Source organism: Colobus angolensis, unplaced genomic scaffold (assembly GCF_000951035.1).
Source record: "Colobus angolensis palliatus isolate OR3802 unplaced genomic scaffold, Cang.pa_1.0 Scaffold55, whole genome shotgun sequence".
NCBI lineage: Eukaryota > Metazoa > Chordata > Mammalia > Primates > Cercopithecidae > Colobus > Colobus angolensis.
Window position 1 is genome coordinate 5232697 of NW_012119043.1, and position 16833 is coordinate 5249529.

General features: G+C 49.7%; 3 protein-coding genes across 3 annotated transcripts in view; 2 read left to right on the forward strand and 1 right to left on the reverse strand.

Moving 5' to 3' along the window:
• The window catches only part of ABAT (4-aminobutyrate aminotransferase), a 79650-nt gene extending 68983 nt beyond the window's left edge, over positions 1-10667 (forward strand). The window contains exons 13-16 of the mRNA XM_011961429.1: positions 1389-1556; positions 3095-3241; positions 5593-5704; positions 7414-10667. Of these exons, the coding sequence (XP_011816819.1) occupies positions 1389-1556; positions 3095-3241; positions 5593-5704; positions 7414-7535 (549 nt within the window). The 3' untranslated portion in view covers positions 7536-10667. The remainder of the gene's footprint in view (positions 1-1388; positions 1557-3094; positions 3242-5592; positions 5705-7413) is intronic.
• A 1063-nt stretch (positions 10668-11730) lies between these two features.
• On the reverse strand, positions 11731-14195 carry TMEM186 (transmembrane protein 186). Its single transcript, XM_011961378.1, has 2 exons — positions 14167-14195; positions 11731-13134 (listed from the first exon to the last, which is right to left on the reverse strand). Exons 1-2 carry the CDS (start codon positions 14167-14169, stop codon positions 12496-12498), a joined length of 642 nt encoding a protein of 213 aa, XP_011816768.1. The 5' UTR covers positions 14170-14195; the 3' UTR covers positions 11731-12495.
• Positions 14196-14343: 148 nt separating this feature from the next.
• Positions 14344-16833, forward strand: part of PMM2 (phosphomannomutase 2) — a 47772-nt gene continuing 45282 nt past the window's right edge. Inside the window, exon 1 of the mRNA XM_011961381.1 lies at positions 14344-14503. Within this exon, the coding sequence (XP_011816771.1) occupies positions 14438-14503 (66 nt within the window). The 5' untranslated portion in view covers positions 14344-14437. The remainder of the gene's footprint in view (positions 14504-16833) is intronic.

Here is a 16833-nt window from a genome sequence, read left to right on the forward strand (position 1 = left end):
TGTCCTGTAGTTCCATCCACGTCATTGCTAATGACATAATTTCATTCTTTTTACGGCTGAATAGTATTCCATTGTGTATGTGTACCATATTTTCTTTTTCTTTTTTTTTTTTTTTTTTTTTTTTGAGACAGAGTCTCACTCTGTTGCCCAGGCTGGACTGCAGTGGCATGATCTTGGCTCACTCTAACCTCCGCCTCCTGGGTCCAAGTGATTCTTCTGCCTCAGCCTCATGAGTAGCTGGGATTTCAGGTGTGTGCCACCACCCTCGGCTAATTTTTGTTTTTTTAATAGAGACGGGGTTTGCCATGTTGGCCAGGCTGGTCTCAAACTCCTGACCTCAGGTGATCTGCCTGCCTCAGCCTCCCAAAGTGCTGGAATTACAGGCGTGAGCCTCTGCACCTGGCCGATTGTGTGTATGTACCATATTTACTTTATCCATTCATCTGTTGATGGACAGATTGATTCTGTATCTTGGCTATTGTGAACAGTGCTGCAATAAACATGGGGGTGCAGGTATCTCTTTGATACACTGATTTCCTTTCTTTACGTTTTGTGTTTGCTTTGATGTCTTGTGCATATATAACTGGCAATCAAACCAGTAAGTTCACGGATAAAAGTTATAAGACGTGAGTTGACTTAACACAGACGCTGAGTTAGAAATAGCCCTGGTGACAAGCAGAACACGGCAGCTGAAGTCTCAGAAGCACATCCGAGGCCTCACTGTTGGACACAGCTCCCTCTGACGAGGTTGAGACCTGAGACCGAAGCCAGGTGTCATACCGCTCTGTGTTGGTGCACGGAGTTTTTTTTTTTTTTTTTTTTGAGACGGAGCCTCGCTCTGCCGCCCAGGCTGGAGTGCAGTGGCCGGATCTCAGCTCACTGCAAGCTCCGCCTCCCGGGTTTACGCCATTCTCCTGCCTCAACAGCCTCCCGAGTAGCTGGGACTACAGGCGCCCACCACCTCACCTGGCTATTTTTTTTTTTGTATTTTTTGGTAGACACGGGGTTTCACCGTGTTAGCCCGGATGATCTCGATCTCCTGACCTCGTGATCCACCCGCCTCGGCCTCCCAAAGTGCTCGGATTACAGGCTTGAGCCACCGCGCCCGGCCTGGTGCAGGGAGTATTTAATGTTCCGGATTTTTTTTTTTGGTCCAGCTTAGCAGTTTTAGGAAACACTCAGATACAGCTCTGGTTGGAACGGCTCAGCTTAAGTGTTTTGATTAGTTTTTTTTGTGCACAGCTCAAGAACATGGGGCTGGTTTGCTGTTCAGAAAACAAGCACGATGTGTGTGGACCCAGGGTTTGGCAGCTGGTTGGCTATGGAGGGCATGAGTTTCTGGCCTCCCACGGGTGTTTATTTCTCCCTCCTCTCTCTTCTCCGGCCAGCATGGCTGCGCTTTCTTGGTGGATGAGGTCCAGACTGGAGGAGGTTGCACGGGCAAGTTCTGGGCCCACGAGCACTGGGGCTTGGATGACCCGGCAGACGTGATGACCTTCAGCAAGAAGATGATGACTGGGGGCTTCTTCCACAAGGAGGAGTTCAGGCCCAATGCTGTGAGTTGGATCCAGCCTTCTCTCTACATCAAGGGCAGAGAAGGGAGCGTCCTCTTCTCCTAACTGTTCCTTTCTCACCATCGAGGAGCTGGGTGGGCACCTACTGGGTCGCAGGTTTTCCAAGGCCCAGTTCTTATCAATGCAATTAGCAGTGGTGTGCCCTCCCAGCTCCCTCTGTAAGGCTGGCTCTGGAGCAGTCCACCATCAGCCTTCTCCTGATTTCTCTCTGTGTGCACACACAATCATATCATTGACAGCTGCCGCAGCAGACTGAGCATTTGCCGTGTGCCTAGTTCTAAGTATTTCTCATACACTTCTAATCCTGAGAACAATCTAACCAAGTAGGTGTTACTTTTATCCTCATTTTACTAATAAGGAATCAGGCACAGAGAGGTTAAGTCATTTGTCAAAGGTCACACAGCCTGTTAAGTGACAAAGCCAGGACTCCAACCCAGAGTCCATACTCTTACCCACTACACTGTGTACTGCCATGTGCGCATACAGATTCTCACTCACACACACACACACACACACACACAGCCATCAGGGGCCAATGTCCTTTCACCATTCCTACATGTAGTTTCCACCCTCAAGGTTGCCTCATGGTCCAAAACAGCTTCTGGTGCTCCAGCCATCACATCTCAATTCTAGACAGTAGGAAAGAAAAGGAAGGGAAGGACAAATTAGCCCCCTTCTTTCTTTAGCAGCCTTTTTTTTTTTTTTTTGAGGCGGAGTCTCGCTCTGCCGCCCGGGCTGGAGTGCAGTGGCCAGATCTCAGCTCACTGCAAGCTCCGCCTCCCAGGTTCCCGCCATTCTCCTGCCTCAGCCTCCAGAGTAGCTGGGACTACAGGCGCCCGCCACGTCGCCCGGCTAGTTTTTTGTATTTTTTAGTAGAGACGGGGTTTCACCGTGTTCGCCAGGATGGTCTCGATCTCCTGACCTCGTGATCCGCCCGTCTCGGCCTCCCAAAGTGCTGGGATTACAGGCTTGAGCCACCGCGCCCGGCCTAGCAGCCTTCTTAGAAATCTCACATAACACGTCTATTTCCAATACTTGACTAAAACCCAGTCACGTGGCCACTTCTAGCCATAAGGGACGCTGGGAAGGGTGTTTTAGTTGGCTACATGGCCACCCTGAATCGTTCATGGAGGGGCAAAGTGGGTGATCTTTGAGGGTCACTGCCGGCAATCCAGTCCTAACTCCACCTATAAGTCACATTTGCCTTGGACAAATCACTTAGCCTCCCAGAACCTCTGCTTCCTCCTGTATAAAATGAGGGTTACAGGAGTTAAGGAACCAACTGTCTTGGTTTCCTGGGACTCATGGATTTCCCAGGGCATGGGACGATTTGGTCTCCCCTTAGCAGTTCCTACCTGCAGGGCTGCTGTTGGAAGAATTCAGTGAGATTGGGTGTATTCTCCTGCTAGCCTCTGGCAGACGTTAGTTTCTCTCCTGTTCGAGAGAGGAGGAGGGGTGCCTGGGGGAAGTGACCCCTGCTCTTGTGCATGAACCCTTCCAACACCCCTTCCTTGTTCCAGCCTTACCGGATCTTCAACACCTGGCTGGGGGACCCGTCCAAGAACCTGCTGCTGGCTGAGGTCATCAACATCATCAAGCGGGAGGACCTGCTAAATAACGCAGCCCATGCCGGGAAGGTCCTGCTCACAGGATTGCTGGACCTCCAGGTACCACCCCCTCCCCTGCCTAGCCCCCACCACCCACGGCTCCCTGCAGCCTCCAGGGCAACACTGGAGCTCTTCAGTATGGTGTTACACCTGCTGTTCCAGCAATTTGTAATGGGCTGTGCTGCTCCTAGCCTCCGGGCCTTTGCACATGCTGTGTCCTCTGCAGGGAATGCCTCTCCATCCCTCCATCCCATTCCAACCCCTGTTCCTGAACTCCTGGTTTTGTTTTTTTGATTTTTTTAATATTGAGACATAGTCTAGCTATGTTGGCCAGTCTGGCCTTGAACTCCTGGCCTCAAGCGATCCTCCCACCTCAGCCTCCCAAAGTGCTGGGCAGCGCCTGCCGGCACTGGTTATCTTTTTTATTTATTTAATTTATTTATTTATTTTTCAAGAGCAAGTCTTGCTGTGTCACCCAGGCTGGAGTGCAGTGGAGCAATCTTGGCTTACTGCAACTGCTGCCTCCTGGGTTCAAGAGATTCTCTGGCTTCAGTCTCCCGAGTAGCTGGGATTACAGGCATGTGTCATTATGCCCTACTAATTTTTTTGTATTTTGAGTAGAGATGGGTTTTCACCATGTTGGCCAGGCTGGTCTCGAACTCCTAACCTCAGGTGATCTGCTCGCCTCAGCCTCCCAAAGTGCTGGGATTACAAGCATGGGCTACCGCGCCTGGCCCTGGTTATCTTTTGACACCAAATTCTGACATCCCCCCTTTGTGAGGCCCCCAAGCACTCCTTCTCTCAGCCCCTCTGATGTGTTCATTATTCCCTCCTCCGTGCAACCTGTTGCATACTTTCCACTCGTCAGCACTGCTGTCCACTGCTGGGACTGGATTACTCTCCACCCTCAAGGTTTCATAATGGGCCAAAATGGCTCCTGGAGCTCCAGCCATCACATCTCAATTCCAGGCAATAGGAAGGAAAAAGAAGGGAAGGACAGAGTGGCCCCCTTCTTGTCTTTAGCACCCTTCCCAGAAATCTCACATAACACCTCCAACACTTGACAAAGAGCTGGTCACGTGGTCACTGCTAACCGTAAGGAGGTGTGTGGATGTGTGTGTGTGTCAGTGTGGCACACAGGCCTGAAGTGGTGTCTAAATGGAAGAGACATTATTCTGAACCTCCCCAGGGCCATACTGTGGTGGGAGAGGGAGGGCTGTGTTCAAACTGCCAGCTCCCCAGCAATTGACAAGTGCAAGGCACATGCTAGAATAAGTGCTGGAAGGACTTCTGAGCCTCAGTTTCCTCATGTGTGTAGACCAAAGTGGGCCCTTCTTCACTGGCAGGGGATTCAAGGGTGTGCCCACTGCCAGGCGCAGGGGTTCATGCCTGTAACCCCAGCACTTAGGGGGGCAAAAACAGGAGGATTGCCTTCAGCCCTACTGAGTTTGAGACCAGCCTGGGCAACATAGTGAGACCCCGCCCCCCACAAAAAGAAATAGAAAAATTGTGTATGTAAGTGTCTAACACAGTGCCTGGCTCTGTTACCCCAGAACAGGACCGTGTCTCCAGTTTCTACTAAGGAGCTGCTGTGAAGTAAGACTTGCTCCCCCAACTCAGCCCCCAGTACCCTGAAATTATTTGGGGTTTTCCAAGCCCTTGTTTGCTGTCCTTCACATGGACAGTGGAGAGTAAGGTGAAATCAAGGGCCTCCAGACTAGGCATCTGCATTTGTCTCCTTGTCTGCTGTAAAAAATCACCACAAACTGCGTGGGTTAAAACAAGAATTTATGCTCTCACAGTTTGGAGGGCAGGGTCTGAAATCAAGGTTTCAGCAGGGTTGGCTCCTTCTGGAGGCTCTGGGGAAGAATCTGTCCCATGCCTCTCTCCACCTCCTCACGGCTGCCGGGAATCCTTCACGTTCCTTGACCCGTGGAGGCTTCACTCTGCTTCTGGCATCACGGCTTTCTCCCCACTGTGCCTGTGTCTGTCTCCAAATTGTCTTCTTTTTATAAAGATACCCGTCATTGAGCTGGGCGAAGTGGCTCACGCCTGTAATCCCAGCACTTTGGGAGGCCAAGGCAGGTAGATCACTTGAGATCAGGAGTTCCAGACCAGCCTGGCCAACATTGTGAAACCCCGTCTCTACTAAAAATACAACAAAAATCAGCCAGATGTGGTGGCGGGTGCCTGTAATCCCAGCTACTCAGGAGCTGTTCACACAGATGTGAACAGCTGGGCTTTGAACCCAGGCCTGAATGTCACCAGAGCTCTTAACCCCCTGGAGGTCCTGCTGTCCATACAGAGGCCAAGGCTGGACCATGGAAGGCCTTTGATGAAGCACAGCCATTAAGCCCAGCAGGTACACAAGTGATGGGCTTTGACGCTGGCCTTGTCTCCCCCCACTGCAGGCCCGGTACCCCCAGTTCATCAGCAGGGTGAGAGGACGAGGCACCTTTTGCTCCTTCGATACTCCCGATGATTCCATACGGAATAAGCTCATTTTAATTGCCAGAAACAAAGGTAAGGGGCCAGGAGTGGCTGCTGAGTTTCATCAGCGTCCAGTGTATCCTGCTGTAGCTGCAAAATGTTGCTAGGTACTCAGCAATATTTTGCGTGGGGGGCAGGTGGTACACAGGTCTGAAAATAGCCTGAATGGTGCTTCTCCAGTGAACGTTACAAATGGGATTTCTTTATCCATTTATTTACTCAACAAGTGTTCGCTGAGAAGGTGAGTTGTAAGTGGACACCAGAGATAGTTACAGTGACAATAAAGACCTTCAGATCCCCTCCCTTCAGGAAGCATGCAGTCTAGCAGGAAGGCGTGGCTTTACACATGGCATTTCACAAACAATCCATTGCAATGTTAAGTCCTGGGAAGGAGAAAACGCAGGTAAGAGAGCAAATAGCTGCAGCAAGTGGTGAGGCTAGGAAATCAGGGAAGGCTTCCCTGAGGAAGTAGCATTTTCCCCTGAGTCTTGATGAACAGGGATTGGCCGGGTGAAGGTAAGGAAGAGCATTCCGGGCAGAGGGAAGGGTGCATGCGATGGCCTGAGGTGGGATGGAGCTTATAGAGGTGGTAAAAGGGTAAGAAGGGGGTGTGAAGGTGAACGGATGGGAGGGGACAAAGCTGGGGGAGGAGAGGCCAGGCCCGGGTCACATGGGCCTGCAGATCCGGCTTAGCACGCGAGACTTCACCCTAGGAGCTATGGGAAGCCACTGAGGACATGTGTGGCAGGGGTAAGGACAGATGCTGTGGTGAGCTCAGAGCACGTACTCTATGTCAGGCACATTGTCAGGTCTTCTTCTTGTGCCATCTTATAGAATCCTTGTAGCAGCCTCGGAAGGGCAGGGATAATCAACCTCCATTTTAAAAATGAGAAAACGTGGTCTCAAAGGCATAAACAGGCCGGGTGCAGTGGCTGACGCCTGTAATCCCAGCACTTTGGAAGGCCGAGGTGGGCAGATCAGCTGAAGTCAGGAGTTCGAGACCAACCTGGCCAACACGGCAAAACCTCATCTGTACTAAAAATACAAAAATTAGCTGGCCATGGTGGCGGGCGCCTGTAATCCCAGCTACTTGGGAGACTGAGGCAGAATTGCTTGAACCCGGAAGGTGCAGGCTGCAGTGAGCGAGATCGTGCCACTGCACCCCAGCCTGGATGACACAGCGAGACTCCATCTCTAAAAAAAAAAAAAAAAAAATGCATACACAACCTCGACAAGGAAAGGACACCAGCTGTAACTGGTGAAGTCACCCTTTAAAATAAGCAGAGCCTGTCCCTGCTCTGTGACAGCTCAGCACCCCGCACGTGCTTCCGACTCAGCCTGTGCTTCTGCAACTTATTTGCTTACCTATTTTCTTTCCCCACCCCTCCATGACTTTCTGGAAGGCAAGGACTTTATCTGGGGATCTCTCTGTCACCAGACCTAGTTCAGGGGCAGCAAAGCAGGCACTCAGAGGAGAGACGGAGAGTGGAGGGAAGGAAAGGAAGAAGAGAATGATGGATGAGATGAATGAAGGGAGAGAGAAAGGAAATGAAGGCTGGATGGGTGATGGTAGGAAGGAGAGATGGAAGCCTGGGCTTCCACGATGGATGATGATGGATTGATGGATGGATGGATGGATGGATGGATGAGCGTCGCCAACGGGCATCACTTTCCTCCCAGCTCTCCCAGCATGTGACTTTGAGAAACCACGCTCCTCACCTACCTCCTGCCTCTTCTTTCAGGTGTGGTGTTGGGGGGCTGCGGTGACAAATCCATTCGTTTCCGTCCCACGCTGGTCTTCAGGGATCACCATGCTCACCTGTTCCTCAATATTTTCAGTGACATCTTAGCAGACTTCAAGTAAAGCAGCCATTTCCACTACAGTGAGAAAGCCCCGATCTCAACAGTTGTCAAATTGATTCGTTTGCCTAATTCATGTTTTCACTTAAAAGTATCAGAGGTGAACGCACAGTGAAGGGTGACTTGTGGGGAGGGAACGTTTTTGGTGGTCTTGGGGGAGGTGGGGGAGGGAAGGGCCGGTATTGATTTTCCTCCCTGCAGAGCCAATGGTGCACAATGATTTAAGCCCAGAGATCCTGCTTGAGCCCTGGACTCGTCTTGGGAAGGGCCATGGGAGGTCCTGGCTAGAGTTCTGCCCAACCTTGACCAACCCCAGCAATTTTTCCAAAAACCAGTCAAGGGCATTACATTTGCTCCTGGGACTGGCAGCTGGGCCTCCTGGGTGCCAGTCCATCTCAAGTGCCATATTCTGTGATCACGGATGCTGGCTCGCCCTCGCCCTATGCAAGCAAACATGTTCTCACCTCCTCTCCCAGCCCTTGGAGCTCTGGGCATACCCCAAGCACAGTGCAGGGAGGGACTGGACAGATCTGAGGAAGGCTGTAAAGTGGGGACAAGAGGGTTCAGCTCAGGGGTAAGGGAAGCGGTCCTCTGGCCCCCTGAAGATGAGAATCACTCCTCTCAGTGCACCTGGGGATCCCCTGAACTGTGAATTCTGCCCTGGACAGGGCTTTGCCCTTGGAGGATCCCCAGGTGGCACCACCCGTGGTTCTTACTTGGCATCCACCATTCCCCAAACTCCCTCCTCCCTGTTAAATGTCAACCTAGACCTGGACCTGGGTGGGAGGAAACTGTAGCCTGAGTGTCCACAAGGACACACGTGAGCCCCAGGGCTAGCACAGGCCCGTCACCCCAGGGTCTGGGGCAGCAGAGCCATTGCATCACGTGTCCTAGGGCACCTTGGGGTCTGACTTCTGGCCCCCTCAGCCTGAGAGGCTCTTGCTCTCTTTTGCTCATCCACCTTCACATCGCTTCTGAGCAGACCCCCGGGAGCAGCTTGGCTATCCCACCGGAGGGAATCATTGCTGGGCTGGATTTCTTCTTGAGGGAGGCACCGTGAATTAAAGGCACTAGGGCTCCACGCATGGAAAAGCGGCCTCTCGGTTCAACATGGTTTCCTTATACTTGATCCTCCTGAAATTAGAGATTTTCCTGAGAGGACCGAGTATGGAGATTACCAGGCAGATGATACCGAAATGCTTAACGGGGCAGTGGCTGAGCCTCTGGTATCTCTGCTGGAGGTGAGACACTCTGGGAACTGATTTGACCTCAAATGCTCCTAAAAGAGAACTTGATAGCCTGACAGCAATGAAGTATTATTTGGTGGGGAGACTGAGAAAGCCTGGCTTGTATTATCTGTCCGAAAGGAAGCCTCTTCATCTCCTGGTGCCTTGGTTGACTATTTTGGAAATAGGCATATCAAGGTTCCTGATTCAGCACTTTGCTCTTTTAATAACAAATCGTCCAAAGATCTCAAAGGAGGGTTTTTTTTCTTTTTCTTTTTTTTAGCTTCCAGTCTTCCGCAGACTTGGTCATCGACCTATTTTTGTTGAGGAATGAAAGGTGATGACAAGTTTAACATATACAAATTTGTGAGTTCTTGTTCACTTTGCATTCCTGCAGTCAGTGCAAATCTGTCGTTCTTAATCAGGAGCTCTGTCACCTGCACTCCCAGCGAAGTGGTGATGTATGCCTCCCACTCTCTGCAAGGTTTTACTCGTTTTTATATTCATTTATGCATCATTCATTCATTCACCATTTATTCATTCACCCAACTTTCATTAAATACCTGCACCATCCCAGGCCCTGTACCGAGCAGCAGGAATACAAAGATGAGACAAAACATTGGCCCTGCTCCCGGGGGCTCACATCCCACTGGAAACAACCAGACCCGTAAACTAACAACACAAGCAGGCACCAAGGGCTACGACAGAGGTGCGAGTCAGAGCATGAGGAAGTCGGAAGGAGCATCACCATTCATCCAAGGGTCAGAGGAGGTTTCAAGGAAAAGGTGTCACTGGAGCAGTGTTTTGCAGAATGAGCCAGAGTTTACCAAGCAGACAAGGCAAGGAAGGGTGTTGCAGAGAGGGAACAGCATATGCAAAGGCATATCAGCTCATGACTTCACACCTTTCACTGGGGAGCCAGATTCCACAGGCAGTATCCCAAGGTTCAATAAGGCCTCATTTAACAAGCAAGCAAAATGCAAACCAAACCATTATTCATTTATTGGCTTTCTCCTGAAAACTTCAGCATTGGGTGCAAATATTCAATATGGTTCTCGGAGCCCAAAGGGTTTTAAGCCAGGGCACAACCAGAAAATTGGCTCTCGCCGGTAGGGAGAGGGGCTCCAATATTTCGTTCTCTCCCCGTGGGGCATTGACAGAGAAATGAAATCGTTTTATCTGGAAAATTCCAGATTTATTATTTACCCCTTACCAAGGGAAGTTACTTCTTGTAAAAACTTTTAAGCCATTTATCAACAAGTTCTTGTTGACTCAGGGCATAATGAGTTCCTGAGACATCCTCTTTCGGGGGGTGGGGGTTTAGCTGGAAGAATTTCAAGGAGAAGAATTCTCAGCACCGCTCAAGATTGTAGAAACTCAGCAGAAACTGGTAAAAACATGGGGAGCCCGGCGGACAGGCTGCTGTCCAGGGCAGGGGCCATGAAGAAGTGCTTCTGTGGCCAACAGTCTGGAAACAAATCCATCATACATTAGTGCCATTGAGTTTAGTAACCATCCAGTAAGTGGCATCACTTTTACAGAAAACAAGGTCCAGTAATAGCAAGTCTTAGTACATCCTCACTTTTATTATAAATGGGTGTTTTTTTATAATTTTTACTGACGCTCAGTAACCATGCAAAATTGTGCATAGCATTAATGTATCTATACACCTTACCTATCTATATCTATATATGAGCTCATGGTAGAAAACCACAGCTAGGTACCATCACAGACTTACGCATACAAAGTGATCTTGTTTACAAGTAATCTGTTGACAGTGCCAATAAATGATAAAAAAAATTAACGTGTCACAATGTAACTGTTGACCATATGCACAATTCCATGAATTAAATCTGTTTCCTGTGTTAGTCAGTATTCTTAAATTAAAAAAATTTATAATTGAAACGTGAGTGAATGTGGACTTTTTTGGTGGAAATGGTTTTGTTAAATAATTAGGTGACAATACTTATTAAATGCCTGTTATATACCTCTTAGGGATGTCTTGGAAAACACTCTGCATGCATAATTCTGCCTTGGGATCGGGAAGCTCTGTAAGGCCATGCATTTCATTAAGTAAATCGAGGACATGCTATGTGACAGGGACACAGGGATGGACAAGATGTGGTCCCTGCTCGCAGCTCGCATTCTCTTTTTTTTTTTGAGACAGAGTCTAGTTCTTTCACCCAGGCTAGAGTGCAGTGGCACGATCTTGGCTCACTGCAACCTCTGCCTCCCGGGTTCAAGCGATTCTCCTGCCTCAGCCTCCCAAGTAGCTGGGATTACAGACACTCGCCACTGTGCCCAGCTAATTTTTGTATTTTTAGCAGAGAGAGGGTTTCACTGTGTTAGCCAGGCTGGTCTCGAACTCCTGACCTTGTGATCCACCCACTTCGGCCTCCCAAAGTGCTGGCATTACAGGTGTGAGGCACTGTGCCCAGCCTGTACAACACTGTTAATATACTTAATGTCCCTGAATTACACTCTTAAAAATGATTAAAAGGATAAATTTGTTAGGTCTATCTTGGTACAGTTAAGAAAAATGGAAGACTACACAATAAAACATTATTATTTTTTGTTTGTTTTGTTTTGTTTTGAGAGGGAGTCTCGCTCTGTCGCCCAGGATGGAGTGCCTCAGCCTCCCAAGTAGCTGGGACTACAGGCGCCTGCCACCACACTCGGCTAATTTTTTTTGTATTTTTTAGTGGAGACGGGGTTTCACCGTTAGCCAGGATGGCCTCGATCTCTTGACCTCGTGATCCACCTGCCTCGGCCTCCCAAAGTGCTGGGATTACAGGTGTGCGCCACCGCCCCCGGCAATAAAACATTCTTACTGACTTTCGAGTGGCAAAATAATAAAGATCATGCCTTCCTTCCTCTTTACTGTGTTACAAACTGTATAATGAACATACATTATTAATTATGCAGGGCAACGCATATAACTGGCTTTAGTTTATAAAATAACGTACCAGCATACGGTCTACTAGGCTTTATTAAACTGCAGGGCCATCCAAAGCAAGAGCCTCTAGACCTCAGAGTGGTGAACAAATCTTAAACGGGGTTTCGTGCCCACTTGGACGACATCTCTGCTCATGGATGTGTAGTTAACATCCTGGCAGACCTTTCTGCTGCTGGATATGTGAGGGGCACAGCACAGGGCTCTGGAAGTCCCTGCTGACTGCTCGAAGCCTTTCTCCATGCTAAAACCTCTGACCAAATGCTTAACACTATCTGCTCTCGGCTGCTGAGTCTGCCATACGTTTGACATTTATTCCCACATCCATCCCATGAAACAAGCAGGACTTTCCATTTTACAGATGTGAAAACCATGGTTCAAAGAGACTCAGTAACCTACCCCAGGACAAGTGACAGAACTGAGACTTCTGACTCCAAATCCTACACTCCCCCACCACACCTCTTTGCCTTTCAATTTCACACCAATGGACTGTCTGGGTGATCCTGGCATAGGTTCTTCTAAGAACTGGCTCTTAACAAAAACTTCTGGCCGTTATCTGACTGAACGTCACAAACCAGTGCTGTAAGAACTTGCTTAGAGCCTTTTTCCTAAACCTGGACACCAGCTCTTGCCTTGTGAATTTCTTCATCACAAAACACATGTTCCCAGGGGCCCAGGCAAAGTCTCCAAGTACCCAATCCCCTTTCTTCAGCCCTGCGCCCACCCTCAGCCTTCCTGTCAATCCAGGCGACCCAGGGTTACCCACAGGTCCAGGCCCCAGTTGTTTACTTAAACATGTGATGTCTCCCAAACACCTGCGTGAAACGCTCTCTGTCCAGGATGCGTCCATAGCGCAGGGAGACGTAGAAGGTCTGTTTCCCACTGTACCGCTGGATACGCACGAACATCTCCTGAGGTCGGTCCTTGGTTTCCGTCAGGGGAATCACATCTGCCAGGGGACAGTATGTGTCCTGCCGCCAGCCCCAGAAGCTCAGATGGGCCACTCGCAGCATGGTGCCAGACTCATTGAGATACAGGATACCAACCAGTCTCCGAAAGAAATAGCTCATCCAGCACAGCATGGTCAGGGCAAAGCCCGATATCCCACTCATCAGGCACACAGTGTTGAGAGTCAGGAGGCCCTGGGAGTACCAGTAACAGGCTGGTGGCAAAACTACTACTGTCAGGGCAGTCTGTGCCAACTTCAGTCGAGACAGGAACCCAAAGATTCTGATGGCATCAAAACGGTAAAACATCCAGAATTTCTCAGTCTCTGCGTTTGGTGGTTTCTCCTTCGAGGTGGGTGACCTGCTCCCCACCCACCTCTTAGGATCCTCCTGCCCACTGCAGCACCACAGCCCATGGAGAGGCCTTTCCCACGCAGCTTTTCCCCGAAACCTAGGCACAACTCGGAGAAGGGCAGCCTGAAAGGGAGACAGTAGACCATTTCTCTCATGGAACTCAACCACATTCATCACACGGTGAACATCTGCAAAGCACCACACTCCAAGGCTTCTGCCAATCCTGCAAGGTCACCATTATTGCCAGAGGAGGGAAGGGTAAAGCCAGATGCTATCTCATGTGGGCATCACAACAGCTATCTAAGATAGTTATCACTATTTCCACTTTACCACTAGGGAAACTAAGCCCAGAGAGGGTAAGATATATACCAAAGAACACACAGTCAGTGAGTGCAGCAGAGTCCTCCTTCCACCAGGCAATTCCAAATAAATACAAGAAAGGAGGTGCGGCCTTCAATAATTCAAAACATATCTAGGGAGTACCAGCTCCGGGCTGGACAATGGATCCACAAGGCGGTGTGAACATTTCCCCAAGCAGGAAACTAAATAATGTCTTAGTGGGGAACTCGAGCAACAAATCTGTGAGATAGTTATCCCAACAAACTTTGTAATTCTCTGTTTGATTCATACGTTATCTTGGGTGCTGGAGGGAACTGCCGCTTTCTCTTAACCTAGCCAGGGGAAGGGGAAACAACGGAGGAGGAGGAGGAGCGAGGCAGGGAGGCCCCAAAACGTATCAGAAACATATTATTAGGTGGGTAGTGAAGCAGTAAAAGCTCTGGTTCCAATTCTGGCTCCATCAGTCACTACCTGTGGATTCTTGAGCAAATCACTCCACACCCCTGAGCTTCGGTTTCTTTGGCTTTCAAAATGGGGGCTCAGAACACAGTGAACGAGAATATAGTTTCAGAGCCCTCAACTTAGTATCTGATGCGCTGTGAGAGCTCGGCGAGTTTTAGCTATTACTATTGTGCGCACGTGACGCAAGGAAGGCAGAGAAAGCCCGGGAATGGCGAATTGTAACCCACGCCAGAGCTTCCCCTCACGGATTCTCCAAGTCCGAAACTCGGGGGTCGTGCCTGCCTGCCCCAGCTCTGACCCCGACCGACCCCCAAAGAGCATCACCCCCTCAACGCTGGCCACCAGTCTCCTTACCATGGCTCCACAGCCTGCTGCCGGAAGTAAATCCCGCCGGCCCCCGGAACCTCTGAGAGCGCATGCCCAAATGTACAAGGCGAGCGTGATCCGCGTTGCACTGTGGGATTTGCGGTCCAGGAATCGTGGCTGGCGCTTGTCCCAGGTGTTGTCGTATCGGAGTCTCCTCCTCTTCCCGACGTGCCCTGCGGCTCGGGGGCCGAACTCGGAAGTTCCGGGCTGAGTTCCTGGTGCCAACGAGTCTTGCAAGGTGCGGTTAGAAGCTGGGGACATGGCAGCGCCTGCCCCAGCGCTCTGCCTCTTCGATGTGGATGGGACCCTCACTGCCCCGCGGCAGGTAAGTGGCGCCCGGCGGGCTGGTGGCAGCCGACTCAGAGTCCGTGCTGTTCCCAGTTGGCGCTATCGACCGCCCAGGGTAGGCGCCAAGGGCTGGCTAAGGACCACCTACGTCCTCACGGGGGCTGGACCCTATTCTGGGTGCCCTGGAGGAATGAGAGGGAGGCCCTAACCAGCTCTTTAAGAGCTCTGATGCTTGGAAAGATGAGACGGGGCTGAAGAACTCTTAAGAGAAGGAAACTTGTGCTGGGTTGGAAAGTGCAATCTGGACTCACCGCTAGTCCTCGGGACTGATAGACCGGGATTTGAACCCGACATCAGGCCCCCTTATCAGCTGTGTGCCGGCCTCAATGCTGTAACCAATGGGCTGTGCCGTGAGTCATGATATTAAAAACAGGTTTGCAGGTCAAATCGACCTAGTGGAGTCTTCACCTCTTCACAGCTGTGTGACCTTGAGCAAGTCATTAACCTTTCTGAGCCTCAGCATATACAGCTTAAAATGGGGATATTACGTGTTCCATATGGTGTCTGTGAGGATCAAATGAGATTGTGTAAGTTCTTGAAAGTGTGTTGCACACAGCACACTAGGCCTCAGTAAATAGTAGCCACCTCCGCCACACCCATCTCCAGCCCCTGCAGTGGACTAGGAAGATGGAGGAGCCCTAGGTTATTACAGGCTGCCGGCTGAGAGCCTCTTTGGGCCTTTGAAAGCTTGCTTTCCGCTTCCAGATTTTACTGCTACAGGCACAGATAAGTTTCAGTCATGATCAGCCTTGAGATGAGGCTCACCTGTCCCCTTTTCAGAAATTGGCCACTGACAACCGGCCATTTCAACTTGAGACTGGACCCCAATGGTCTCACAATCCTCAGCTTACATCCTCACCCCTCGTAGTCTTCGCTTGGTGGTAACAATGGTGTGCTCCAGAAGTCCACGTCAAATGTGTGTGACCTTAGACATATCATTTTGCCCTTCTCAGCCACAGGTTTGATCTACCTAGTGATGACACTCAACTCCCAAGTTCTTCAAAGGCTTTTTCTGATTCTGAAATTCAGCCATCACACACTTGGGGTTGTTAAAAGACCATAGTGGTCTAAAACTCCGGTCCCCAATTCATTTTTTGTAAAGGGCCATATAGCAAATACTTTTGTCTTTGCAGACCATATGGTCTATAGTAGCCACTCAACTTTAGTACAAAACCAGCCATAAACCCTATGTAAACACAGAGTGGCTGTGTACCAGTAAAACTGTATTTATTTGTTACAGAAACTAACAGCTGCCCAGTGTGGTTTGTGGGCCATAGCGGTCTAGGGTTTACATTGCCAACCCTTTTTCATGATTTCGCTGGACCCTCTCAACCTTCCTTCCTCTTTCTTTCCAGGTAGGACAGTTGTTATTACCGTTTTAAACATAAGGAAACACACTCGGTGAAGAACTAACCTCCTCAGTTTCACACAGCCGACCTGGTACAAGTCCCTGAGCCTCAGGACATGGGTTCCTGTCAAGTTTGCCATTTCCTATCTGTGCTAAGGTGGAAGCTGTCCTAGTTACTGGGGATGCCATTCAGGAAAGTGCTTCTGATCTTCTGATTTTCACAGTTCTGACTCTTCTTTTTTTTGAGACAGAGTCTCACTCTGTCCCCAGGCTGGAGTGTGGTGGTGCAATCTCAGTTTACTGCAACCTCCGCCTCCCAGGTTCAAGCGATTCTCCTGCCTCAGGCACCTGAGTAGCTGGGACTTAAGGCGCGTGCCACCACACCTGGCTAATTTTTGTATTTTTAGTAGAGTCAGGGTTTCATCATGTTGGCCAGGATGGTCTCCATCTCTGGACTTCGTGATCCACCTGCCTCAGCCTCCCAAAGTTCCGGGATTACAGGCATGAGCCACTGCGTTCTGACTCTTAAGGGCCATTCCTGCAGGTCTAGATTTTGTCTAATAGGTCTAAATTCCACTGTGAGAGTAGAAAAGATTGCACTCTATTACAAGCCCTTCTATACAGTTTTATTTTAATCAGATTCATGTATTACTCTAAAAAAATTTTTAAAGAAAAATCATTGAACTTCAAGTGTTTATATACTGAGGTTGAATTAAATGGTTTTTTTGTATTTTCTAAATTTCTAGTAACTTTTTAAAAAAGATATTCAGGGCCTGGCGCAGTGGCTCACGCCTATAATCCCAGCACCTTGGGAGGCCGAGACGGGCGGATCACGAGGTCAGGAGATCGCGACCATCAAGCTGTGAAACCCTGTCTCTACTAAAAATACAAAAAATTAGCCGGACGCGGTGGCCGGCGCCTCTAGTCCCAGCTACATGGGATGCTGAGGCAGGAGAATG